Source organism: Dermacentor variabilis, chromosome 7 (assembly GCF_050947875.1).
Source record: "Dermacentor variabilis isolate Ectoservices chromosome 7, ASM5094787v1, whole genome shotgun sequence".
Taxonomy (NCBI): domain Eukaryota; kingdom Metazoa; phylum Arthropoda; class Arachnida; order Ixodida; family Ixodidae; genus Dermacentor; species Dermacentor variabilis.
The window spans coordinates 135291326-135318820 of NC_134574.1; the positions used below are offsets into that span (position 1 = coordinate 135291326).

At 45.2% G+C, this 27495-nt stretch overlaps 1 protein-coding gene across 2 annotated transcripts in view; it reads left to right on the top strand.

Moving 5' to 3' along the window:
* Positions 1 to 3486: 3486 nt before the first annotated feature.
* The window catches only part of LOC142587947 (amblin-like), a 30706-nt gene continuing 6697 nt past the window's right edge, over positions 3487 to 27495 (top strand). Inside the window, exons 1-4 of one of the 2 annotated variants that reach the window (XM_075699337.1) lie at positions 3487 to 3576; positions 14732 to 14767; positions 18087 to 18269; positions 20815 to 20994. In XM_075699337.1, the coding sequence (XP_075555452.1) occupies positions 3525 to 3576; positions 14732 to 14767; positions 18087 to 18269; positions 20815 to 20994 (451 nt within the window). In that variant the 5' untranslated portion in view covers positions 3487 to 3524. Of the gene's footprint in view, positions 3577 to 10116; positions 10241 to 14731; positions 14768 to 18086; positions 18270 to 20814; positions 20995 to 27495 lie in introns of those variants that run through there. The other variant, XM_075699336.1, reaches the window with a different exon arrangement.

The window sequence follows — 27495 nt, forward strand, 5'->3', positions numbered from 1 at the left end:
GAATATTCATAGCTCTTGCGTCATAAACGTCACTATATTCTCTCTGACCTTTTAACTGGCATTATCAGCTAAGAACTGCTAATTTGCATTTGGTTGAAAGCGTTTAGGGGGTGTGTATTGGTCAATGTGCTATTTGCCATAAAGAAATAAATCATAATGAAGCAAAATCGAATTTATTCATTTAAGCATGTGAAATTGCGGTATATTTAGCAAAATAGTAAGAAAATTGGCAACAGTGCTCTTTGACTCTGTTATGCAGTACGCTCAAATAGGTGTCCTTCAGTCACCAAGGTACTTTGGTAGAATTACTCATGCATAGCGACAATATTTTGCGCCGCACTACCCAATGAATAGTTCAGCCGTTCATTCTAAAATGCGGTTTGACACTTGAACTGCCACTATCTCGCATTTTTACTTTAACGAGCAATATACTACCTCGCTACAAGGAGAGAAAACGAGCTTCCTAGAAAGAATGTTTCTTTTTATCAAACGTGCTTACAAGAGACTCAAAATTTTTGTCATATTCAGCGGTGGCAAGAAATGTAGCCAAGAAAAGTATCTACATTTTTAGAAATATGTTAAAAAGCCTGCAACCTATAGAAAGTGCAGATAGCAGCTATCAACTTAGAGCAATGCAAAATACTTATTCGATGCAATTGACTCATTCTATACAATTTTCTGCTGAGACTACCTACTTTCTCAGAAAACGGGACCTGATAAGTCAGTTTATGAGCCAGCTTGTGGAATCAGTGCCAACGATATTGTGAAGGCATCCGCTGTCAATATGTGCACTTCAAGGACGTAGTTTATGGGTGGTTCTTCGTTACTGTAAGTGTTACCAGCATCGCATTCTGTTTTTATAGTAAGCGCAATTAGACGACATGAACGCGTTTTGCGCAGGTTTATTGTATGCGTCGTCGACTTTCTGTGTACCTTGATCTGCAACTTCGTCTACTACCTGGATTACAATGGCACGAATAGACAGCGTTGAAGCAACTAGTCTCGGCGTCATATTCGCTGACAAACATGTCTTCTTCACGAAAGCAGCCGACACCCGAGCGTGCAGTGCATGCGGCTGTGGTGAGGTTTTCAGGAACATTCCAATTGTCTGGTTTTAGGAATGAGATGGAAATGTTGGGTTTTGTGTCGACAGACAGGACAATCGGCCACTTTTGGGACAAAAAAACCTTACAGACCAATTTTCCCAAAGCAACTCCACGAGGAAGGGTAAATTCAAGCTGATCTAGTGCCTGAGCTCTACGGATATGCACATCTAATTTGTAGAGGCTCCTTGCTATTGCAGTTTCAATGTGAAGCACACACTCGCTCAGCTAAAAAAGCAAGATACCGAAAGGTTGGTAGCAACAAATGGAGGCGTGGGAGCACAAGTGTAATAAAACGTATTGTAAGAAATGTTCGTATGAGAAAGTTTGATCGGAAAAGCAGATCTGGTGGTCACTACCAAACACCAAGAGCAGCGTGTTCGCCTTACATGTAAACGATGAACAATCTTAGATGCAGAAAAAAAAGCTAGTTTTGTTTGTTTCTCATTTCACTGACCTTGGGGTAGGCTGCCTTAATTCATTAATTGCCTTGCCAAAATAACGTGCATCCGACTATGCAATTTCACGGTGAATACAATAAGCTTAACGAAACACACAAAAATTATTCACCGTGACATACACACTGAAACGTATTCTATGTAATTCGTGTATTTGCGGCAACGGCAATTATGTACGTTAACGTTGAACGAATTTCTGTTCATACTACTAACGTTTTGCTTTTATCTTCCAGGCTTCATGCCAGCAAGGACTGTGCATGAGGCTGAACAAGGGCAGAAGAAACGACAATAGGCGTGTATGCTTCACTTCAGCAACGCTTCGCGGATATATGTTCAAACGCGCCTTCAATAACACTCGTTGAAGAATATAAAAGCCATTACCTACTCTAAATGAATAATTCACGTATAAATTATTTCAGTAACAATCATGAACTTGATCAAGCGCAACAAACTTGGTATGTAGTAGTATCTGTAAAGCCTGTTGTCACACACTAGACAAACAATTCCAAACTGGACTGTGTTGTTGATGCACTTCTGCAGTTATAATCGCCTACATTGTAGAATAGACTTGTGGCAGTGTGAATATACCTCATTGTTGGGTAAATGTCATCTAAGTCGTCATCTATCTTTTATGGCGATTAAGTAGCTATCTATATAAGTATTATAGCTACAGTTTCTTTTGTATTTATCTTCATTTTGGAGGTGTCAAAATTTCATAATTATAGTGCCCACTTTTCGGTAGCCAGCCTTCATAATGCATCAATTTTCCCGCGAAATAGATGTAGCAGTAGGTTGCCGGACGGGAGGCATGTACTTCGGCAAAGTGCTCAACACAACATGTCGTGCCACACCCATCATAACAATGTCCAAATTAAATAATGTAGATTATATGGGCATTGCAACTTCTTTAACATGTAAATGCTTGTTTAGATTCCTAAACATACGCTGCCCATTCGTACGAAGGCTACACTGTAAAAGACCTCCGCATAACATGTAGCTCAGATGTGCACGAAGCATACAAGAACATAAGAAGTAAGCGGGCCTTCTGCAACAGCGCTTTCACAGCAAGCATTTATGTGAAATACCAGAAAAAATATCAGGATTGCCGACTTCTCTAGACAATAAAAAAATGTTGTGGAGTGTTACTGTAAACCTCAATGCTCTTTCAGTAAACTAGCAATTACTATTAGGCATACTTTAGAATATTTCGCAAAAAATTAACTAGCCAGTTTATACAATCCTTATCGTTATTATTTCCTACCTAAAATTCCAAATTATGCTGTGATAAAGAAATAATTACACTTGAACGAACAGTAAATTATAGACTTGCCCAACATAGAGATATATAATGGTATTTGAAAGTACAAGTAAGCAAATATATTGCTGCAAGCGCGCACATATTGTCAACGCCTGTACTGCGAAGTAGTTGTGCCATCGTTGCAAATATTTCAAGCAAATAAGCTAAGCAGAATCTGTGTCCACGATTCCCAGATATCTAAAATTTATCGAATTTGTAATTTCGCACAGGTTGCCTCGAATCTAGCCTTCCACTCTTGGGATGTGGGGATGCACCAATTTGTGTGTGTAAACTTGAGGACAATATTTGTTTCACAATTACGAAAGGTATTTGAATGTCTGTGAAAAAAATAAATCTTCCAACTTCTCAACCAGGGGGAACAGATCCAAGTTTTCCTTCAAGTGAGGCATACGCATGTTGATACAAGTACGTTAGAGATGTCAGACACAATTGAGACTACTGTCGATAAATTATTCGAAGTATAACAACTGTCTGGATTGCTTCATTTTTCACCACAAGTGACATAGATAACAAGAACTGCAAGGCCATCAATGTAGAGAATGTCTACAGAACAATAGCCGCCTATGCAGTGAGTAGAAGGCCGTATCGTATGCTATCGTAGAAACAGCGCATATGCGACCTACCTAAAGCGGTCTCTCGTGAAATATGTTTCTGGGCCGAACAATCGCTCTTATCGCACTTGTTGCCTCCGTGTACGGTAGGTCACTTCTTTTTGCTACTCTGTCACTATAGCACAAACACTTCTTCAAGATACACCCTAACAAAGTATTCAAAGAGTGCTCATTGTTTATTTCATTTTAGTAATTATGTTCATTAAAGGGCTCCTCGGCAGACCACAATGAAAATTTCGGTGGTACGCTAGAAGTTGTTACGTGCCCTCTAGGGAGCGTTCTGCCGCAACAGTTTTGCGACTGGGTTCATTAACAGCCGAGATAGAAACGTTTCATTGTGGTAAACCTACGATTTCAGGAGGCGAGCATCACCGTCAGCATATACACTCTGTCCACTTAGCCCCGTCTAGCCTCTGCAAAGGACATCCCTTCTTGGCGTTCTCTCATACCCGATCTTGATGATACCGTGACGTATACGTCACTGGTGGCGGTACGGTGACGTCACTGGTGACGTCACGGCGGAAAATGGCGCATTTACGTTGTCTGAGTGCGCGACTTGAGAACGACGTGGGAACAAGGAGACGAAACGGAAGTACATCTCCCATGCTTCTATTCGAAGTAAAAAGAAAAACACACAGATATTCTGTTGGTGTGTTTTATTATTGCCCAAAACTTTAATTTGTCTGTTAAAGCACCGTATTACATAAACAACACATGTTGCCTTGAATAATCCTCAAAATTGGTTGCCACTATGACAGACGACACAGCACCGCCATAGCAGCACTCGTGCGATATTCGTCAACTCTCGGGTTCGGAGGGCGGTGCCCGCGAAAAGGGCAAATGGCGTTCGGTTTGAAATTTCTGCTCTTTCCGCGGAGCGTAGCGATGTAATACTTAGCAGACAGGATCGTTAGCTGGCATCTTATGCAAGGCGCTTGTCAGCTCAAAATGGCCATACCTGGTGAGGGACTCTTAAACATAGACACTCCCCTTGGCGGGTGCTTGCACATCTAAACTGATTTCAAAAGCAAACAATGCACTTCTTAAATGAACCTCGCAGCACATTTTTATCATCTTAAATAAATTGTAATATATGCGAGGCATTGCTTCGACGAACACCCGAGTCAATTACTCCTGTCTCCGCAGCAGTGAACGTAGAATGCTGCTCCGAGGATCAGGCCTGCCTTTCTAGAGCTCCGTCCCGCCCCCGCCATCGAAGCTGCAGATAATGACGCCATGGTGGCCTCGTACCACTATTGGGTAGACGCGTGAAAACATAAAGTGCAATGTTATCTTTATCATGTCCCACAAAACTGTCTGCATTTGGTAACAAGGTTTACAATCGATTGTGTACTAAGCAAATATGAAATGGCACGGTGTTCAATGTGGCTACCTAAGGATTCCGTTTTGCATCACAATGTCAGTTGCAATCCAACTTGGAGATATGGCCGGTTCGTCCATATCTCCATGTTTGGTCGTGGTTTCGAGTGCCTTTAATTATTTTGGCTTAATTATTACCAAAGGTAATGAGTTCGACACCTTATGAATTTTCGGTACCATAACGCCGGAAGGCGTAACATCGGACATCACATTTTTCATCCAATGAGCCGTCTAAAGCTTTCGTTTTATTAATGTTCCTGAGTGAGAGATATATTGGGTTGAATGGGAGGTAGCGCTGATATTCGTTCGTTTAATGCTGTTAGCTCTGCACCAAACTGGCCGCGAACTACACTAAGTGTGTATTACGTCTTTATCGCCACTGTTCACCGTACAAGCATGCGGTTTACTCTGTGTTCTGATGCGTGCGCAACGTTAACTATCTGGCTATAATGTCAACTCTGTTTCTTCATTGGTGCATATATCATTCTTGTTTTATAAAAGAATCGGCAGAACTCTAGACATGTTTGTAAAATGTTTTGCAATCGAGGACTAGTTAACTCGGCCACATCAGATATGCTAACTGACTGTCCATCGCCTCAGTAGCGCACGCTGAAAGACCATCCCAGCTGACTCCAAGCCGGTTTACAAAATAATTGAATAACGCTGATTGTTTGGAAGTGTCACAGGATGTGGCTAGATCTTTTTTTCTCTAGTGGCAAAAAAACTGACTGCTCAAGCAGAAAGTCTAGTATGACAGCGAACCACTCATTCTTGCTAGCTGAAGGCAAGGGTCAATGGTAGTATAAGTGAAGTAATTTAAGGCACTATAGGGATGGCAATTCGCCTTTATTAAATTTATACACTTGGGGTGACGGAGCCTGGGCGCCTTTTGTAGGTGAAGGCGCGATGAGAATACAGTCTGTTGTCCAGGGTTACTAATGAAAGAGTAAGTGGGAACGGGTGCCCTCTTCCAAATAATATTAAGCCGTATACCACGAGTTTGTGTAGCTGCAAGCTCTCTCAATTCCCTTCGGGTGATGCTGTTTATGTTCTCTGAGGCACTGAGTTCGTGCGCTTTGCGCAAAGCCAGGATCGAACACTTTCTGTTAGGAATGCACACAAATTTGTATTTTTTCAATATAGCCACTCACCCCGCCAATATATATATATATATATATATATATATATATATATGCATATATGTGTGTATGTGTGGGTGCGTGTGAAATGTTGAAAACAACGAAGAAAAAGGAAATTTACGAGGACGAAAAGATAACAAATGTGTCTACTTTAGCAGCCAATAATATCATTGAGTATTTTAGGAATTTTGAGCAAAATTATTTGTTTCGTGTTTTCATAGTTACCATGCCGCTACGCTCCTCTATAAATATTAAACTTTCATTTGCCTCAACTAAGTTTTTTATTTTCTAGTTCTAATGTTCCTGCTGTAAGTTTAGGGATTCGCCAAGAAAACGTAGTAGTTTGTACATTTAAGACTGCTCACTTTTGTGATACGATATGACACGTACTCTTGAAAGTAAGCGCCGTCTTTATTCTTCTCATAGAAACTAACAGGTATTGCATGTGCAACCAGTTGCTTGTTTAGGCATTTCACTTCCTTATATGGTGCATTTCCCAACAGGCGTGGGCAGCTTTGGTCTATGAACGAGAGAGAGGGAGATAGCAAAAACAGGAAAGGCAGCGAGGTCAGCCACACAAGCGTCCGATTTGCTACCCTACACTGGGGGAAGTGAAAGGGGGAAAAGAAAGGGGAAAGCGGGATAGAGGGAACACTGCGTGGGCACGCAGCAAAGCGCCTGGAAATGAGTCAAGTCCAAGCAACTGCTCCGCCGATACGTTAGGCTGCCGTCACTCTACTGTTTGAAGCTAATCTTGGTGCTTCCCCGTAGCTTGTGATTCACGCAGTACACTTAAGATAGGATTAAAGCAGTAACTCATTTAATAGCCGTACAGTGCACAACGAAGCCCTCCGAAAAATTTACAAATTTTTACATGACTCTGCACAAGAGTGAATTATGGCTGATTGTTGTAATTTTGTTACCTGTTTCCGTGCAGCAATTGAGAATCGCAACTTAGTTTTATGGAATAATCAAATGAACTTGTTAGTTTCTGCAGAAGCACGATCGCATTTTGAGGGGAAACTGGAGGAACGCTCAAAATTCCCGTTTGAATAAGAATAAACCCGTGCGGAAAGTTACGAACCAGTTCAAACTGTTCTACATTCTCTCCAAAGCTGAAGCTGACCGGAACAGAAAATACATATGCGCGAAACAAAGTCGAACCCGCAACACTGTCAGTTCGATGCCAAGAGTATAGGGGAAACAGAAAATTAAAGCGCATATAATGCTTTCGTTGGACAATTGTCGCATACATGGCGCTTTACTGCAAAGCTTTTTTAGAACATTCAAGCATGCGTTAAGTGCAAAATAGGCTTCTGCGAGCCTAAATACTTGTGAACTGCACGGCAATGGTGCCAAGCTATTGAGAATTATTGCTCATTGTGAATAGAGGTTATTAAGCTATTAAGTATTACAGCATATCTTCCTACGTCCAAAAGTGGGTTCCATTAGTTTCCTTTTCTTAATCTTAGGCGACATTCGTAGATGCGGCTTCTCGTCAGTTTCCACCACTCGCGTTCTTTTCAAACAGAAAAAATATGCTCTAAAGAGAAGCGCAGCCTAGTCCACTTGCGAATATTTTGAAACAGCTCCGCTTGAATACGCTCCCGTATATTTTCCACGCAGTGGAGACAAGTTGATCGCCAAGCGAGACGCGGTCACCAACCTCAAATGCAGCAGACGAGGTCAGCGCAAGCACCTCAGCTTTCCCCACTCGTTCACTAGCACCGCCTTGTGAGTATACATACAGCGGATCTACGTTGGTATTACAAATTACCTGACATCTATTGCTATCTGTGATTCATGTTCCGAAACCCCACCCATATATTGTCACCCAGCATCTAAAAACCTCATCGTAGCCAGAAGTAGTTATTGCAACACAATATTTGGGGCTCATGCAGTTTTAAGTGCACTCAAGCGGGCCTTCTTGACCGGAATCGGGTCGCCGAGATTTCTGTTGCCCGGCGACAATTTTGTTTGCTGGGCCTCGCTGCTTATATTGGGCTGGGTTCAGCGACGCACTTAGATGCCGATGAGGCTCCAGATTGCTGCTACGGAAAATTTTGGTAGCTGTATCTTGAAGGCACAGATCTCCTAAGTCCTTTGGCCCTTTCCTTACGCAGAAAATACCTTATGAAGGTGAGTCTATGGTATGGTATGAAGAACTTTATTTAGGTCCTGAGGAATTAGTCTGAGACTTATGCGGGCCGCTCCAACGTTGAGACAGAGAGTCCGAGCGCCTCTGCCGTCACAAGGGCCCTCTGGGCAGCCTTGAGTTGGTCTGCCAGCACTTCACTGTGCAGCATCCCCTGCCACCACTGTTCATCTCGAGAACCATCACCGGCCAGCCCCAACCAGTGTCAAAGCATGTGTTCTAAATCGAGCAAGTGTATTTTCGAAACCAACATCCACCTTCAGTATTATTTTTGCACGAGGTTGTGAGGTGACGAGCTGGGACAATGGACGCATTGCTCATAAACAACTGCGAATAAAACGAAATGTCGCGGGAATGTGAATCTTACAGAAGGTGCGTTATTGCCATATGCGTTTGCTAGGCAATATAAGCCAGAAGCATGCTCGTGTACGGTCGATCGCATACATACGACAAAAATCACTGCACTCCTACAAAACCTGTAAGAAGGAACTGCAATGTCAATAGCATTCATTCCGCGCTTTCTACATTAGAGCGTGGAAAATAAGTAAATGAACTAAATATGTAACACATGCTTAACACTGAAATACACGCCTACATCGAAAAGCTTAAGAAAAAAAAACGCCATAGTGGATTCAGATGTTCCACGCTTTCATACATCTAAAAATATTCGGGAAGTTGAGCCTCGAAGGCACATCTTTTATGTTTTGACATAGCTGGTGTGTGCCTTTCGAAGCTATTGGACGCCGGTTCTTCTCCTGCATTTTTAATATGCCGTGGAAATAAAGATTGATGTTAATTAGTCCTGGACAACATGGATACCTATTAACATGAACACTCTTAAGGGTTAAAAGCCAACTGTAACAAAATTTTCCACCGCATAGAATTCCAAATTTCAGATAATGTAGAAACGCAGTAGCCTTTGTACAAAATCTTGCGCTTGAAATACAGGTCTATGCGTCAAAAAGAGCAGCAGGACCTCGATGCATTCTGCCTCCGCGCGAAGAAAAGTGCAATGTGGTGGCTAAGCTAAATGTGCGGTAAAGTCCGGCTTAAACGCGGACGCAATCCACGCGTGGCGCAGCTACGCTACAAAGGCGAAAATTGGACACTCTACGGTGTAGTGCGGCTGGCGCAGGAATGGAACATATCCTGTAGCACGCCGCAACAGCTGGAACACAGGTGCATCGCGCGCAAGCTTGGCTGACCAGCAGCATGCTGTCCGGGTTCCAGGAAGCGAGCGTGTTTTCTTTGCGCGTTCGACAAACAAAGAAGTGTCCGCTCGCCGCGCGCTTACGTACTAGCGCATCGGCAACAACTGATGGCCCAGTTGCTGGGGGACACGTTTAAAGAACGGGGTAACATTTGAGTGACCGTATTGCCACCGGCATGACACATCCACCTTCACCGGCCACTGCCTGGCATGCCGGAAGCGCCATAATTGTCAACTGATCAGACCGATCAGACAGCTACCACTATCTGTAGTAAAAGATGATAAGTAGCTGAGACTTGCCTTTATAGTATTACTATATTGTTTATAACTTCAGTTTGATAATATTGTGTGCGTGGTTAATGGCAACGTGTCGTGTTTGTGTGCGCGTCACAGCGTCTCCAGGTAACCAATGTCCTCATAAACGTAACCTGTGACTGAAGGCCTCCATGTGCACCTATGGAACCAACTCTCACCTTATTTTCAGACACTACATGATATTCATCACTTTCAAAATGGCCCAAATAAAGAAATAATAAAAAAAACGAACTCAAGAATAGGAAATACCTCACAGGGTATCTCGTTCAGGAAATGAGAAATGCTGAACAATAGTGATTTGTCTATCAAGCAGCCCAAGCAGCCACAAGTTGCCAGCTGTGCTCGCGGCCTTGCAAGCTATAGAAAAACATGAGATCAATTATAACAAAAGCTACAGTGCCAACAGCACGAAACAAAAATTTCGAGCAACATACAGGCGATGAAATCTGCGGCGTAGAACAACATAGACCGCTTTGAATGTAGGTACGCAGCGATGAAGCACCAAACCAGCCACTTGATATTTTTCGTATGCATTGTCCACGCGTATGGAGGTATGTTATTTTTGGCTTTCTGTGCCCTTGTGGTGCTATAGTAGAACACGTGTAATTTCGTTTGCTACTGCAGGCCCGTTCAGACATAATTTGTGAACAATTCCAACAAGGCGTGCAAACAACAGGCAGCAGGAACGCGCATAGCAACTGTCAGCTGTGCCATATATCACTTAAGACAGGTCGAAGGCCTCGTAAAACTTATAACGATAGACATCTTGTTTACAATTTCACACACAAAAATGGTAAATGCAAAATATTTTTTATGTCTCAGCGCACCTCTGAACGCTGGGGCAATGGATGACGTACGTTGGTCTTTGGTAATAAACAACGGTGTTCGATCGGTGACCGAGAACCATGTTCTTATTCAAAAGCTCAACGGGATCCGTGGCTGAAGTGTCCGAACTTGCTTTGTCCTTCACCCTAATAGTCAATAGGTTGGTCCAGACGATCACATATCATCGGACGCCCTAGAAGTTAGAACACAGGGATCAAAGGCCACTACTTGGTATGATCAACCAGCGAATAACGGGCTTCATAAGGTGTTTGTCGAATGAGCAGGTAGCATAAGATGTCGTCAAGTACGCCACGTTGCACTGACACAGGCGGTTGCCCTCTGAAATTTCAACCACTAAAGCGTTTTCAAAATTTCAATAACTGTCCCGTCAATGTCCACACGTCTGGGAGAAATTAGTTAATGGCACATAGCGTGGACATCAGTCCGGGTAGCTGATGAAATTACAGAATTCCAAACACGAGATCAAATCAAATGAAATCAGTTAATTTCAGCACCAGAAGACACAATACAACCGCCACAACCGTGATACTGTGGGGTGAAAGCAAAAAGCCATCAAGGCTCGACGAAGGCTTTGACACGAAGGCTTTCACAGATGGTCGGGAATGGTGACTCAGAACACCTGCTGGCAACTTGTAGTCGCGTTCCAAGCACTGACTGCGTGCGCCTCACCAATGGCGGACGGGTTTTGATCGACAATGTGCACGGGCACCCGTAGAATGTCGAGAAGGGCGCTGCCAAGGTACTGCGAATTCATTAAAGTGATATAGGTCTGAGTGAAAGCACACAGGTAGGCTGCTGCACTTCAGCCTGTATTTCCTGCTTGAGAAGAAAATAAGTTCTCCGTGGCACCAGAGCCATTTCTAAAACTTCTTCTTGCGACTGTACCTGAAAATCAAAATATCACAAAACAACTTCGCATATAAACAATATAATTAGACTGCGGAACAGAGAACAAGTGATTGAAGAATACCTACGGCAATCTAAGCCGCCTGCCTTTGTCTTTGGTATTATCGATTTATGTGCGGCCTTCGTAGGTTTGCAGGTTCGTCGTATTCACACCTTCGTAGGTTTGGCGGAAACGGGAATAGAGCGCTTGTACTTCTAGTACGTGAAATGGATGATAGGCCCCTTCCATATGGATTGGGTTGAACGTGTCCTTACAAATGGGTTATTGTTAAATTGCAGTAAGTCCTCCAGCGTAAAAGATCCGATTTGCACAGATGTCATTGTCATAACAAAACACCAGCAGTGACACGAGCCATTCCAAAAATACTGTTTGTATATAAGCTCTTTAATAAGTAAGTTTCTCCAGTGAAGTTCTTCGCGACGTCTCCGATTTGCAGTCATTCCTCTGCGAATTTTCCTTCGTAAATGAAAGTACTTGAAAGATTTATTGAAATTGTTGAATGTGTGGGAATTCGCCATTACATTTGTGTTTGTAGATAAAACAATAAGAGATTTCAGAATAATAAAGGCTAAAGACCAACATTCGAAAAGTGTGTGTTCCACAGTGAATAAACAAAAAGAAAACGAAATATGGTTTACGCAGATACCAGATACTACTCGTACAAGTGTATCCTTCACATCGCCCGCCGTGGTTGCTCAGTGGCTATGGTGTTGGGCTGCTGAGCATGAGGTCGCGGGATCGGATCCCGGCCACGGCGGCCACATTTCGATATGGTCGACATGCGAAAACACCCGTGTACTTAGATTTAGGTGCACGTTAAAGAGCCCTAGGTGGCCAAAATTTCCGGGAGTCCTGGACTATGGCTTGCCTCATAATCAGAAAGTAGTTTTCGCACGTAAAACCCTATAATTTAATTTTTTGTTCCTTCACATTATATCAAAATTTATTGAAAGGATAGACGCTGACGAGTACCGTCAATCCCATTAGCAATACATTTGCTTATTACGTCATTCACCCGCCTCGGTAGCTCAATAGATATGATGTTGCACGGTCGAGGTCAAGGTGCACGGTACAATCCCGGCTGTAAGACTAAATTCTGATAGGGTGCAGTGGTGAAACATTAGTTTACCGAGAAATGGGACAGGTTAAGGAACCAGAGGGGGCAAGAGTTGTACATAGGTCCGCCGCTAACGCTGCTTTCGTAAACATATAATAGTCCGATCACCTTACTGTCCGATTTCTACAAAGTATTTAATAAAGTAATCGCAAATAGAATCAGGAACACCATAGACTTCTGTCAACCAAGGCATCAGGCACGATTTCGTAAAGGCTACTCAACAATACACCATACTCACACTATAAACCAGGTGATAGAAGAAATTTGCGCAATATAGTCAACCCTCATATGTAGCATTTATTGATTACCAGAAAGCGTTCGCTTCAGTCAAAACCGCAGCATTCATGCAGGCATTACGGAATCAGCGTGTAGGCGAACCGAATGTTAATATACTGCAAGATATCTATAGCGGCTCCACAGGCACCGTAGTGCTCGATAAAGAAAGCAACAAAATCCTAATAAAGAATGGCGTCAAGCAGGGAGATACGAGAATCTTCAATGCTGTTCACTGCGTGTTTACAGGAGGTATTCAGAAACTTGGATTGTGATGAATTGGCGATAAGAGTTAACGGAGAATACATTAGTAACTTGCGATTCGCTGATAAGATTGGCTTGCTTAGTAACTCAGGGAACCAATTGCAATTCATGACCACTGCCTTGGAGAGGCAAAACAGAAAGGTAGATCTAAAAATTAATCTGCAGAAAACTAAAGTAATGTTTAACAGTTTCGGAAGAGAAAAGAAGTTTACGATAGGTAGTGAGGCACTGGAAGTGGTAAGGAAATACATCTACTTAGGATCATGACAGTGAAATAATCAGAAGAAAAAGAATGGGCCCGGGTGCATTTGGCAGGCATTCCAAGATAATGAACAGCAGGTTGCCATTATCCCTCAAGTGAAAAGTGTAAAACAGCTTTGTCTTACCAGTACTCACCTACGGGTAAGAAACCTGGGGGCTTTCGAAAGGGGTTCAACTTAATTGAGGACAACGCAACCTGCTATGGAAAGACGAATGATGGGTGTAACCTTAAGGGATAAGAAGAGAGCAGATTGGGTGAGGGAACAAACGCGAGTTAAAGACATCTTAGTTGAAATCAAGAAAAAGTAATGGGCATTCGCAGGGCATCTAATGCAAAGGGAAGATAACCGCTAGTAAATAAGGATTACGGACTCGATTCCCAGAGCATGGAAGCCTAGCAGGGGGTGACAGAAAGTTAGGTGGACGGATGAGATTAAAAAATTTCCAGGGACAACATGGCCGCCATTAGCACATGACCGGGGTAGTTGGAGAAGTATGGGAGAGGCCTTTGCCCTGCAATGATCGCCGCCAGGCTGTTGTTGTTGTTGATGATGATGATAATCATGATGATGATGATAAATGTTTCGCGAGTGCAACCATGCACATCTCCCGGGCTGTGAAAACTATATGGACGACCCAGGCAATATTTCCCCATTGCCGTGACGCTTTATATGAAGCGTTGTAAGACACTCTCGAATACCGCACACCATATGCTGGGGGTGCGAGGGAAAGCCGAAAAGCCGAGAAGGCGAATGGCGACTTGAAGCACACACACTGTATCGGGTCCCGCGATCAAGCGTGTCCCAAAACTAATGCAGAGAGAGCTTGAGCGGTAACATGATCAAGCACTCGCTAGGCGCGAAGGGCTAGGAAGCGCGCATATCCTATTCTAGCACGGCCACGACTTCGCATGGTTGTCGGCACATATGATCGTGCATGGGACCTACACGCCATGTCTTGGACCTAATCAGCGTCTGGTGCAAAGGCTAGGGGCGATTGTTTTTTTGCTGCTGACCCCTTGCGCTGCATTTCCCTGCTTCTACTGTTGGCGATCACGTAAATCCCAGTTTTCAATGCGCATTAAAGCGAGAGGCTGCATGAAGCGTTCCCTCCTCGTCGCAGGCGCCCTTCATCAACCAATCCTTGTGATAGCGAGTGTTCGTGCTCTTTCTGTGATGTTGTGGGTTCCGCGAGACACAATGGCTCGTATTATTTAGTAATGAATGTCTACTGCAATATATACTGCAACTAAAATTAAGCGTCTTAGTTCGCGTAGTTGCTACTTTGCTATCGGTAGGGGTGTGGTGTCTTTCGAGCTAATCTGCGACATTTTATGTCTAATAATAATGACGCCTACTATATTTCTCATTACAGGATTGAACTGTGTCAAGAACTGCAAAAGGGAAAAGCGTATGTACAAGTCTCTGAAATCTGCATGAACATTTTGAACAATCTGGAGTTATTGCTTTATATGGATTTATATCTGCAAAATATCTCAACTGAGGTATATCCCGATTGATTGCTGGGTTACTCAGGAAATTTTTTTCCCGATTTTATGAAATTCACCGACAATTACGATGCTTCCCAATGCGAAATATGAGCGCAGCTCCACATGTCTTTTCATTTCGAAATATACTGAGGCAAAGACTTTGAGAGAGACGTTTCGCAAAGTCGGCGATCGTGGAAAATCTGATCTGCGGGTCCAGCCCGTCGGCTATTTTACATGACTCGTCTAATGTCGAAACACAATTGCTGGTAGCACGTGGCTTCCTCAAAGCGCTACAATTCGCGTCGCACGTACAATCAGATTAGAGAACATTCACAAGCCAGGACAATCGAAAGAAGCGTGAACGAACCCAAACCGACAAACAAAACAAGCGTCAGCGAGAGCTGACACGAGCCGACGTTAGTACGAAACGAGCGGTCCGACCGAGACCAGATACGAGTACGCATTGAGCTGTTTGGCAGGTCCCAATGACGCAACCTGTTCCCGCAAGCACATAACTGAAGGGGCCGCTCTCATTGGTCTCCAGAGTTCCCGGCTCGCGTCTTTCATCGTCCGTGCCGCGTTCGCTCTTTCGTCTTTCTTTGTGCTCCTTCCCTCTGTTACGCCGACGACGCCGACGCTCCCTACAGGAAAAGCTGCCTCAGAGTGGCGCTGTAAACAAAAAAAGTATGGTAAGATGAAGCCGCAGAAATTTGTGCTGGTTGTTTCCGCCCAAAGTAACACTTGCATCCCAACAGATTATGCTACACGCGTCATAACTTAAATGAGAAACGCTCCATGCTAAACATTACCTACATTGCACAAAAAGGATACAAAAGTCACAAGTCTGATTCCATCTAGGTATTCTAGTAATGACTGTTTTTAAAATGCTGATAACTTGAGTTGCCTACGGTTGCACAACGCCGGAAATAATTACACTTAAAGTTTGTTGCTATCAAAAGGATGCTTTAATGCTGAACCCACATTCTACCGCATTTCCAGGCAAGCTAGAAACGTCAGATCAAGCAACCACTGCAGTTTGCAATTACAACGCGCATTTCTTTGATTTGAACGCGTATTCATCTTTTTCACGAACGATGAATTAACGAAACTGTTTACCATTGCCGGTTATCGGAAGAAACGTTTCAGCCATACACAACATGTGCGGAACTAAGTTATTAAATGTTACTACTTCATATCACTTCACATCTGGGGATACCATTATTTATAATGTCGTTTCAACATTTTACATGGCAATATTAGCACGTTGAATGCAATTCTCGTTTTTTTGTAATGCTAGGGACATCCGGAATGTCACCTGCGCAGAAATAAGGCAAACTTGCACATTTAAAAAAAAAATATTGACCCGATATCACAACAACTTCATACAGAAGTCTATTTGTGAATCCTCCATTATCACGCAAGCCTTGAAATTCCTGCAATAGAATAAATATTTCTTTTTGAGATTGCGACAAAAATGATGTGAATGCCAACCTAAATTCAGCTTTTAGCAATGAGCCCAAAATTATTACGATTTTTCTTCCTTTATCGCAGATATTGAATGAACCTGTGACACAGAATGGCAAGCTTTTTGTCATTGTTTTCCTAATGCTGTGGGAGTTATAGCACCTAGCGCTGTCTTCCTCAGCTTCGTAGTCTTTAATTGTGTCGCCTTCTAGATCGATGACGGCACTCTTTCCACTCTGTCTGACGAAATGTCTGCTGTGGAGCGATGGCTGCGTCTACAGAACTATGAAACAACCAAACAAAGTGCCCTACTTTTGTCCATCGCTGATGCCTCGTTTTAGACCGCAGTTCTTTGGTGCCCGTTGATGCGTTTCGCGTGGCCGTCAGCCTCGCGGTTGTGCCTCGCCGTAACGAGCTCCGTAGCCGGGGCCAGCGCACAGGAGTCCTAGGTGTGCGCGCACCTTGCGCCCTCTCTTGCGCGTAGCGCGAGCTTTGTCCTCCCTTTGTCCTCCAAAACCGGATCACGTGTTCTTGTCTGTCCTCTCGCCCCCTTCCTCCGCACAGCGCCGCTGCGGGGACTCTCGCCGCGACCGCCCACCCCGTCCTAGCCATTCCTCCTCCCGCTGTCGCGCCACTGCCGCGGTGCCGGTTGCGGTCGCTCTTTGCCGCCTCGAGCGTGATCCACGGTTCTCCACTCTTCCGTCTTCGCGACGCCTGGCTGGATGCTGTCAGCGCCCCGTTTGCGGGGCGCGTTCCTCAGTAGCATTTGTCGCCTCTGGCCTGGCTGTCCTTCTCTTGCCTCCACTCTTCCTTACCAGGCGCAGTGCCGCTGCGGTGACTTGAAGTAGAGTTAATAGCGTTTCGTCCCCTTATTTCTACTTCCTATCCCAGCCGTGTGCGGCGACATTGAGGTCGGTCTGTTAGTGAATGAGTGCGTCACCTCTACTTAATACCGCGGTTCTCCACCCATTTCCTCATCCCAATTCAGAAGAAACATTAAATAATTGCTAATGTGCCCCCCCCCCCCCCCGGTCTTCTCTGCGGCGGTGACCCACTATCATATGGCGCAGTGAGGCGTCGCCGCAGCGGCGGCTCGATAGCGGCGGATTGCGGTGTGTGCTGCCAAATTCGAAACTCAAAACCGCCTTTATTCGGCACTGCCTGTTCTATATGCGGGTGCCTGTTGTTGAAATAAGGCAGCAGCTGCGCTCAAAGATCGCATTACCAAGAAGCGTAATCCTCGGCCATTTTTTTTTCTCCTTGGGATGATTGGATTGGCCGAAGGAGCATTTCTGGCTCAAGCTCACAATATAACACTTTTTCTTTGGCTAAGGTACGAAACTGGTTTCAGTTTCTGATTTATTGAGCAGGCTCGCGCCTTTGACATCGCCGCCTCTTCGATTTATGCCATGCGGTACGCCTGGCGCAGAACGTTTGCCTACAATATGTGATACCCATTGTATGGTTCTTACCATGAACTGTGTGTTGATGTTCTTTTACGATATATATATATATATATATATATATATATATATATATATATATATATATATATATATATAGTCGAGCAGTCAACGTGTCCTTTCATGTTCGTAGTGATGCATATACGGTGACCTTTGCTATATATATATATAGCAAAGGTCACCGTATATGCATCACTACGAACATGAAAGGACACGTTGACTGCTTGACTGCTTGACTGCTTCTTTAATTCAGAATAAGTGGTTCCATAGATGAAACCTAAAAAGAACTAAGGAAGCTTCGTAAAAATTTCAGCTGTCCCCCACCCGACACCAAGCATATGTCTGAAAACACCGGTCCTAGGACGCTGCAAACCATTACTGAATAATTGGTACTTTGACCATTATTATAAGGAGTGTGTGAAAGTTAATCCTACCCTCTGCGGCACTGGCAACAACCTCTTCGGGACGCTTGAGCTATGCAAAAAAGACTGTGAACGTAAGTAGAAATATGCCGATATTTAAAAATGAAACGCTTTATGGAGTTACTGAATCGAGTTTATGGTACCGTAGCAACACGACTCTAGCATGCCCTTTATTGCAGCGCCTACCACATTTCCACGGCCACGCATAGAAAATGGAAGTGCCCCTGACTGCAGCAGACACAACAGTTTCTTATATATATAACAATAGCAAACGCCGGTTTTTCTAAGTGTTGATTTGCTTCGACTTCATGTTAAGAGAAAGATACAGCTACGGTTGCCGATTCGCTGTCATTTGCAAAAAGAAAGTTTATCGCATTCTAACGGCAGTAAATAGGGCACAGCTTATCCTCGTTGTTTCAGCCCTCCTTATGACTATCACCAGCATAGAGCCTACCACGTTTGACGCAGTTCTGCGGAAACACGCAATGAGGAGAGAAGTAATGAATAAAGAGAAAATCAGACATCCACCTGTTCGTAGCAATTGCTACAAAGGAAACCCATGCGCGTTCCTCGAAAGAAAAAGCCTCATAGTTGCAGCAAAATTCGTCCTGGTCCGGGACTCGAACCCGGGACCACCGTGAAACGCTTGCCTTTGCTTCGTGTTGTCGTCAAATTCGACTTCGCCCTGCCATCTGCTAGCCGCCTGGTTAGCTCAGATGGTAGAGCGGATGCCCGGAAAAGCGGTGGTCCCGGGTTCGAGTCCCGGACCAGGACGAATTTTTGTTCAACTATGAGGCTTTTTCATTCGAGGAACCTGTATGGGTTTCCTTTGTAGCAATTGCTACGAACGGGTGGATGTCTGATTTTCCCTTTATTCAGCCTATCACGTAAAGTGCCGTCGCTGGCTTTTTTGATATCGTATTTCGTAAGAGAGTACTGCACGAAAATTATCTGTACCTTGTTTCTTGTTAGTTTCTCTAGCTCGTATTTTACTCCATAATTTCGGTAAGAAGTCTCATTGCCCGCGATCATCTCAAAAAATTAGGTACTGCACGTTTCTTACGACCCTTAAACACGAACGTCGGCGTCTTCGGGTGCAAAAAAGACATTCATCACATCACTTAAAGCGGCAGTTGTGGTAACGTAATACTATACAGCTTCAGAGCCCAAACAGCCTGCCCGCTTACAATGACCGGGAAGACGTGTGGGACCGAATTTGCATGCGTAATTGTTTGTTCCTGTTTTAAGTGCTTCACGAAACGCTCGGCGCCTTTAACCTGTCTAATGCTGAATGTATGTATACTTTATGTATTGCAAGGCCGTAACGGTTAATGTTATCTAGTATAATTGAAGAGACGCACACAATAGCTTTCGCTGACGTGATGAGTGACAATGCAAGCTAGCGTAATTAATTTTTTTTGTTCCGCTTTTGGGTAATATAGGCTTCATGCAGCAATCAGCCACTCGACGACTATTTACACTACTGCAGCAAGTAAATCGAAACAAAAATTGGTAGAAGTATTAGTTTCAAATACTTGCACGCAAAGCGAGCCTGGCTAAACTTCAGACCTGGGATAAAGCTGTTGACGCTCACATAGCTTCAGCGACGCCTTGTGATTTGACAGCGACGCACTTACGGTTTTCCGCAAGTGGCTATGTGCAGTAAAACCGTCAGGGAACTGTCAACTTGTTTTCTTTTCGCCAACAGAGGTAGGGTAATTGAAGTCTTTCCCCATTGTGACAAACATATTTAAATTCAAATTCTTCATTTCTGCCTTGTAAAGATACACATACTGGGCTCGAGGAAAAAGCTGTCAGATACAATTTGACAAAATATATTTTCTTGTATATATATATTGTTACGTGGCAGAGAGCGAGCACGTCCTCGATGTACGTGAGGTAGAATTCAGTGCACATCTGGACACGCGAAGCGAGGTCTGACGCTGACGTCCAACAGGCTTGCCAAACAAATCTTTGAGTTTCTGTTTGCATATGTCCCAGCTGGTAAGTTCCTTCTCGTGGGTCTGAAACCAGACGCGTGCCGTGCCCACGAGGTAAAATGCCAAATTAGCGAGCATGATGGTCTGGTCCCAGTGGTTGCTGACGCTCACCCGCTCATATAGCTGAAGCCACTCTTCAACATCAGTGTCCTCGGTGCCAGAAAAGGCTCCTGGGTCGTAGAGTTGTGGTAGAATAACAATGGGCGCCGCGGGTGCCGACGGGACCGAAGCATCCTCGCCTTGAGCTGGCATTGTAGATGCAGCCAAGGAGCGCCCGCTACGTAAATCCGTCTTGATAAGGATGCCGCAACCTCCACTAAAAATGTTACGGGGTTAAAAACAGTCAGCCGTGTATTTACAGAACATTTACAATAATTATAGCAGCTGACACGATAGTAGACAGCGCCCGAAGACCAGAACGTCGTCTTCTTCCGACGAAGATTAAAACATCTTCGTCAGCGTGTCACAATATATGTATATATATATATATATATATATATATATATAATCTAGCTTTATCACAGGCAGCTACAATCTCCTTGTTGTGCCATTTACTAGCAGTTGTAGAATATTTTATTGCCGTTTATGTAGTGACTGCTGCCGCTTTATACTGTTTAAGGTGCAAGTGGACCAGCGCAGATCTGCTTGACACCACCGAGATTTGCCAGCGCTAGACCGCTGCTACAACATTGGTATTTCTCAGTTGAATGCGCTTGCTGCAAGAGATTAAACTACACCTTAGGCTTTGCAAGCAGGAACAGATTTTCGTCTGAGCTGAAATGCCAGGAGGTTTGTATACGTGAGTACTACATATATTGTTATGGCACATGTAGCATTTAAATCTTGCTTTCAGAATAAATTTGGTAATTGTACTTGCATTTAAAATCACCGAGCTTACATCAATACGCGTTTATAGCAGTGCCAAATGTGTTTTAGAGATAAGTAAAGAAGTTAGGGCTGAAAAATTTAAAACCACAGACCCGATTACACGGCCAACAACAATAGAACGTACCAAAAAAGCGAGTGCGCCTGCACACTCAAATGCAATGTGAAACATTTTTTCGAAACGTGTGCAACCTGAAAGATAATGGCAATTTTGTATACTAAATTTCTAGGTGTAAAACACCTAAGGTTCCGCTGTTAGCACCTTTGCCTTACCTGGAGGAAAGCGAGAGCGCAGAAGCAACCACAGCTTGAAACCCCTTCCCAACTGGTGCCTACGGGTCAAAGGGAAAACAATTCAGCTTTATAAAAGGGAAACCGGTGCAACCAGCTACTGAAGTTGACTTCCGCTCAAAATTAGCGAAGCGCAATGGATGTTGCAGAATCTAATGAAGTTCTCTGTGAAGAGCTTCCCATCCAAGTGGCAACATCGTTGAATTGGTGCACATTGAATCCGAGAGTTCTCACAGTTTGAGGAAAGCTCTCACAAGGCCCGTCCTGCCGAGAAAGAGAGCACTAAAAGCGTGGACATCATGTGAGCGTTAGAATTAGTGCACAAAAGCCAAACACCGCACCACACGGTGTTAACATGTCACGTGGGCGATCACGGCTGTACCAAGAAGACGGCGCATTTCTTCAGATCTGATGGGGAAATAGCGTAATAATGTCCCATGACCCCATGAGGCGCTCGACGGCTATGGCGCAGTTGTGGTCATGACTACAACTTGGCGTACGACAACCAAAGATCAGCAGACCGTAAGAGGGAACGCATCGACTGAACAGATTCATGACAAAATGATCTGCCATACCGAGTTGCAAGCTAACATTGCAGCGCCAAAAGGCGTCCCCTAAAATCGCGACCTTGTACACATTAACTGGCCAAGCTTGTCCCTGCCTCCCTCTTTCTTTGTGTCTATGATACTGTCTTTTCTTTTCATCGCGTACTTATTCCCCTTGTAGCTCTCCATCCTTCTCGACGAGCATTCATAAGTTAGGTGCCAGTAGTACTCATGCCTACGAGGAGTCAACTTGGCCATTTGTGCTGCATTGTCTTAGCTTCGGAGTGCGCCTAGACATGGAGGCGCTGAGCGGTATGTGTTAGCGGGAACACACTATGTGCAACCGCATCGGATGTTTCAGAACACATATATTACTTTTATGTCAGAATTGGCGCCCTCCATTCAGTATTAAGAAATTCATCGATTCACCTAATCTAGTCATCAATAGTTCAGTTATAAAAAAATTCTCCTGGTGCAGTAGAGAGAGAGAGAGAGAGAATGAAGAGGAAAGGCAGGGAGGTTAACCAGATATGAGTCTCCGGTTTGCTACCCTACACTGGGGATGGGGGATAGGGGTTAGAAAGATGACAGAGAGGAAAACGCAAAAAAAAAAGCGCACGCGCACACATGGAGACACACGCACAAAAGGCGTTCCAGTTAAAGTCGTTCACACAGGCCGGTAGATCGCAAGAAGCGCAAAAGCGCTTGCACGGCCTTCTTCTGTGACGGTAGGTCCTTTCGATGTTGCAGAATTCTTTTTTCGGATAGCGGTTGGTCGTCCAGTTGGTCAAGTTCGTGGCTAAGGCATGCCCTCTGTGGACTGTACTGCGGGCAGGCGCACAAAATATGGCCAATTGATTCTTCATGGCCGCAGTGGTCACAGGTTGGGGTGTCGGTCATCCCTATGCGGAAGGCATAGGCTTTAGTAAAGGCAACGCCCAACCAAAGTCGATATAAAAGTGTGGCGTCTCTACGGCGAAGCTGTGATGGCGCTCGAAGACTTAATGTTGGATCAAGTGAGTACAGTCGCGGATTTCTTAAATGTGGCTCATTCCATTGCGACGCGGTGCACTGCCGAGCAAGTAGGCGGAGCTTCCGTGCCGCGTCAGTTCTAGAAAGAGGAATTGGGACGTGGCGCTCCTCAGTATGGGCTGAGCGGGCAGCGTGATCCGCCCCTTCATTGCCGATAATGCCGCAGTGACTTGGAAGCCACTGAAAGGTTATTTCGTGGCCTGCATCACTTATATGGTGTAATGTCTCTGTAATATGGAATATTAGTTGTTCGTGCGGTCCGCGTCGTAAAGGTGACAGTAGAGACTGCAGTGCCGCCTTCGAATCGCAGAATATTGTCCATTTGTGTGGCGGTTCATCACCAATGTGATGAAGAGCAGTAAAGAGTGCTGCGAGCTCTGCTGCCGTCGATGTTGTCGCGTGGGTCGTCTTAAACTTGATTGTTGTAGCTTTCGCTGGTATGACGATTGCCGCCGCGGAGCTGCTTGGAAGGACAGATCCATCAGTGTAAATATGCGTAGAGTCACGGTAGTTCTCGTACAAATATAGTAGCGTGAGCTGTCAAAGGGCTGGTGATGACAGATCAGCTTTTTTCGAGATGCCAGGTATTGCGAGGTTGATTTTTGGCTGAGCGAGGCACCATGGAGGGATCGAAGGTCTCGCAGCCGGAGTGAAACAAGCTGGCAATGATTCATCATATGCAGTTATCGTTTGGCTGAAAGATGTGTGTGGCCTGTCCGCTGGTAGAGAGTCTAAATGGTGACGAGGAGTCCTGGCTAGATGCCTTATATGGGTCCTGAGTACTTCAATTTCAATGTGGGTCTTGACAAGGTGGTCTCTAGCGATTGCTATCGTAGCCACTGTTGAAGCACTCTGAGGCAAGCCTAGACAGATCCGGAGCACTTGACCCTGAAGACTTTGTATTGTGCGTAGATTCGTTTTGCCTGTGTTGTTGATTGCTGGCAAGCTGTATCGCAGAAATCCCAGAAAAAGCACCCTGTACAGTTGTAACATGGCACTAGGCGACATTCCCCAGGTCTTGCCAGCGAAAAACTTGAACAGGTGGCAGATGCCTGTCAACCGTTTTTTCACGTAAGATATGTGTGGGCTCCATGACAAGTCCCTGTCGATTATGACACCTAGAAACTTGTACGATCGGACCCGTCGTATTATTTGGCCATTTATCGTTACACTGTAGTTTGCCATGGGTTTGCGCGTAAATGGCACTAGTGGGCATTTCTCGGAGGAAATTTCCAGGCCTCGATTACGGAGGTAGATAGCAGTTTGTGTCGCGGCTTTCTGAATTCTCGCTCGCAGCTGCAGGCGTGTTACTGCAGATGTCCATATGCAGATGTCATCTGCGTACATTGATAGCCTGACTGTGGTTGGCACGTGCTCAAGTAGAGCAATTAGTGTTAGATTAAATAACACGGGGCTAAGAACACCACCCTGGGGGGCGCCGCGGTAGCTATAATATAGGAAAGTATGGCCTTCCTCGGTGCTTACAAAGAAGGATCGCATGGATAGATAGCTCCGTATCCATTGAAACATCCGACCACCCACTCCTACCTCTGCGAGAGCAGAGAGGATGGCTTCATGCGTAACGTTGTCATACGCCCCTTAACGTCGAGGAATAAGGATGCGCAGAGACGCTTACGGTGTTTCTCATGTTGAATGTAGGTCACCAGGTCGACGACGTTATCGATCGATGATCGACCGCGTCGGAAGCCCGCCATGGCATCTGGGTAGGTGTTGTGGTACTCCAAGTACCACTCCAGGCGTCCTAGGACCATCCTCTCCATTACTTTGCCCACACAGCTCGCCAAAGCGATCGGGCGATATGATGAGAGCTCCAACGGCGACTTGCCAGGCTTCAGCAGTGGAACAAGGCGGCTTGTCTTCCAGGTTATTGGTAGCGTGCCATTTCTCCAAGATTCATTGTACACCTCAAGAAGAACCCCTCTCGCTCGCTCCCCCAGGTGACACAGAGCTCGGCAGGAAATTCCGTCAGGTCCTGGCGCTGATGTGCGGCTACACAAAGCTAATGCTGCCTTAAGTTCGTGGATCGACAATGGTAGATCCAACCGATGATCACGTGGTGGCGGACAGCTGCTCGAAGGCGATGGAATGTTGGTAGCTGTGAGTTGGCCGGATAATCTGGCGCAGAAATCCTCTGCCACGTCAATCTCCGATCTCTTTTGAGAGAGGGCAAGTGCCTTGAATGGGAATCGCTGTACGGGAAGTGTCCGCAGTCCGCGCACCGTTCTCCATAGTTGCGATAAAGGCTTGCGTGGATCTAGCGACTCACAGAAGGCAGCCCAACGTTGCGATTCAAGCTTGTCTAACCGGCGCTGTATCTTCTTTTGCGTGCGCCTGGCGGTCCGTAGGTCGTCCATTGTTTTCGTACGTCGGTATCTTCGTTCAGCACGTCGTCGGATTGCTCGAAGTCGTTCTAGTTCCACATCAAAATCATTAAGTTTCGAGGAGCATGTTAGAGTACGCATAGTGTCTTGCACCACGCTCTTGATTGCCTCTTGCAAGTCGAAAGATGGAGTGGCGTCGCAGTGTTCCTCCATAATAGACTGAAATTTAGGCCAGTCCACTCTTTGGATCGTATCCCGTATTTTGGAAGCGGTCAATCCTCTGATCTTGATGTACGTGGGGATATGGTCGCTTCCGTGCGTCTCTATGTCCGCAAACCACCCTGCACGTCTGACTAGGCTTCGTGAGACGAAAGCCAAGTCAAGACAGCTGCTGTACGTGGAGCCACGTAAGAACGTAGGACTTCCATCATTTAGCAGCCAAAGTTCATTACTGGAGGCGAAAGATACCAGAGCTCTGCCTCTTGCGTTGATGATCGGACTTCCCCAAAGTGTATGATGGGCGTTGAAATCTCCAGTGATGACCCAGGGATCGGAAGTTGAGGAAAGAATGTCTCGTAGTCTTTTGCAATCAAATCGACTTGACGGAGATAGGTAGGCGCCTACAAAAGTGAAGGCCAGATTCTTTTTCCTTACGTTTAGGCATATATATTGATTACTGTCATTAGGTGGTACAGGCTGATGAGTGTAGGTGAGGTCACGGCGAATAAACACCAAAACCTTACTGTTTTCATAAACAGCTGACGACATAAATGATTCATATCCAGAAAGCCTGATTTTGTTCGATAAGTTCGGCTCGCAAATGACGATAATGGGAAACATATTGGCGAACACGAAGCGACGGAAATCCGAAAGGCGCGCTCTGAGTCCGCGGGCATTCCACTGAAAAATAGCTGCTTGTCGGACCTCTTCCCTAAAAGACCGTGGCTGTGGGGCCATGATCTACTCAAGGGTGGCAAGCACCGGACTCAGAGCGTCCAGTACTTGAAGCGCACTTCTGGCAGACGGTGTGTGCATGTTGCTTAGCAGCACGCGAATGGCATTCATTAAAGGCCTAATAAGTGCTATCACTTGCTCATCTGCTTTCCGCGACTCCTCGGATACAGCACCTTGCTGTACTGGGGGCGGCTTCTTCTGCGGCTCTTCTGGCGGTCGTGTACGCGGAAGTGGCGGCCATTCCTTTGTGAAGAGAGATCTGGCAGTTAGCTCCCTTCCAACATTGGTGTTCGGAGTGCTGGAAACGTCCGCTGATGATGATGCTTGACGAGGGGACTTTTCCTGAAAGCTTGACGTTTTCCGCCGTGAAGACCTTCGTCGGTGACGTCGTCTTCGCCGTACTTTCACAGCAGCCTCTTTGTGGGTAGAGTTGTCTCTCACCATTTGTTTAAGAATGGTGATCTCTTTCTTGATCTGGGGACACTCTTTGGAAGAGGCGCAGTGATCACCTTGACAGTTAGGACACTTGAACGTGGTTGCGCTGCAGTTGTCTTCTGAGTGGGGTTCGGCACATCGAGGGCACACGGCCGAATTTCTGCAAACACCCTTCACATGTCCAATCTTCTGACAATTGAAGCATTGCATTGGTCTTGGAATAAAGGGTCGAACCTGGTGGCGAAAGTGGCCGACCTTCACGTAGGGTGGAAGGCAGTCGCCTTTGAAGGTTATCCTCACACAACGTGAGTTGCCGAGGCGACCAACATGCACAATCACGTTGTGTTCGCTTGCGGGTTTTATGAGAATTGGGAGGTCTGCATTAGATATTTCATTGTCAATGTCATAGATGACTCCTGTTATTGTGGCACCATTCGTTGGCACGATGGATCGGACCTTGATGTTTCCCAGCTGCGTTACATGTTGTAGTATGGTCAGTGCACTCGGGTTCATCACATCGATTGCCAGGATGTTTCGCCTAGTATTTATCCTAACATCCTTGATCTCATTTGGCACGGTGTTTTCTAGATACACGGAGAGTGCTTGCCTGTTGAGGACGCGCAGGTTGTCGGTAGTGTTCTGTGGCACAAACAGGATGGAGTGAGGCCATCGCTGAGGAGCTGTTTTCACAGTGTTCGAGCTGGACGCCGAAGATGAGTTGATAATTCTTCGTTTGGCCTTGCGGTACTGGACAAGTCGAAAGCTGTCTTCCGAGGACTCGTCACCTGATGCGCAGTACAGCTCTGTGTCCTCGCT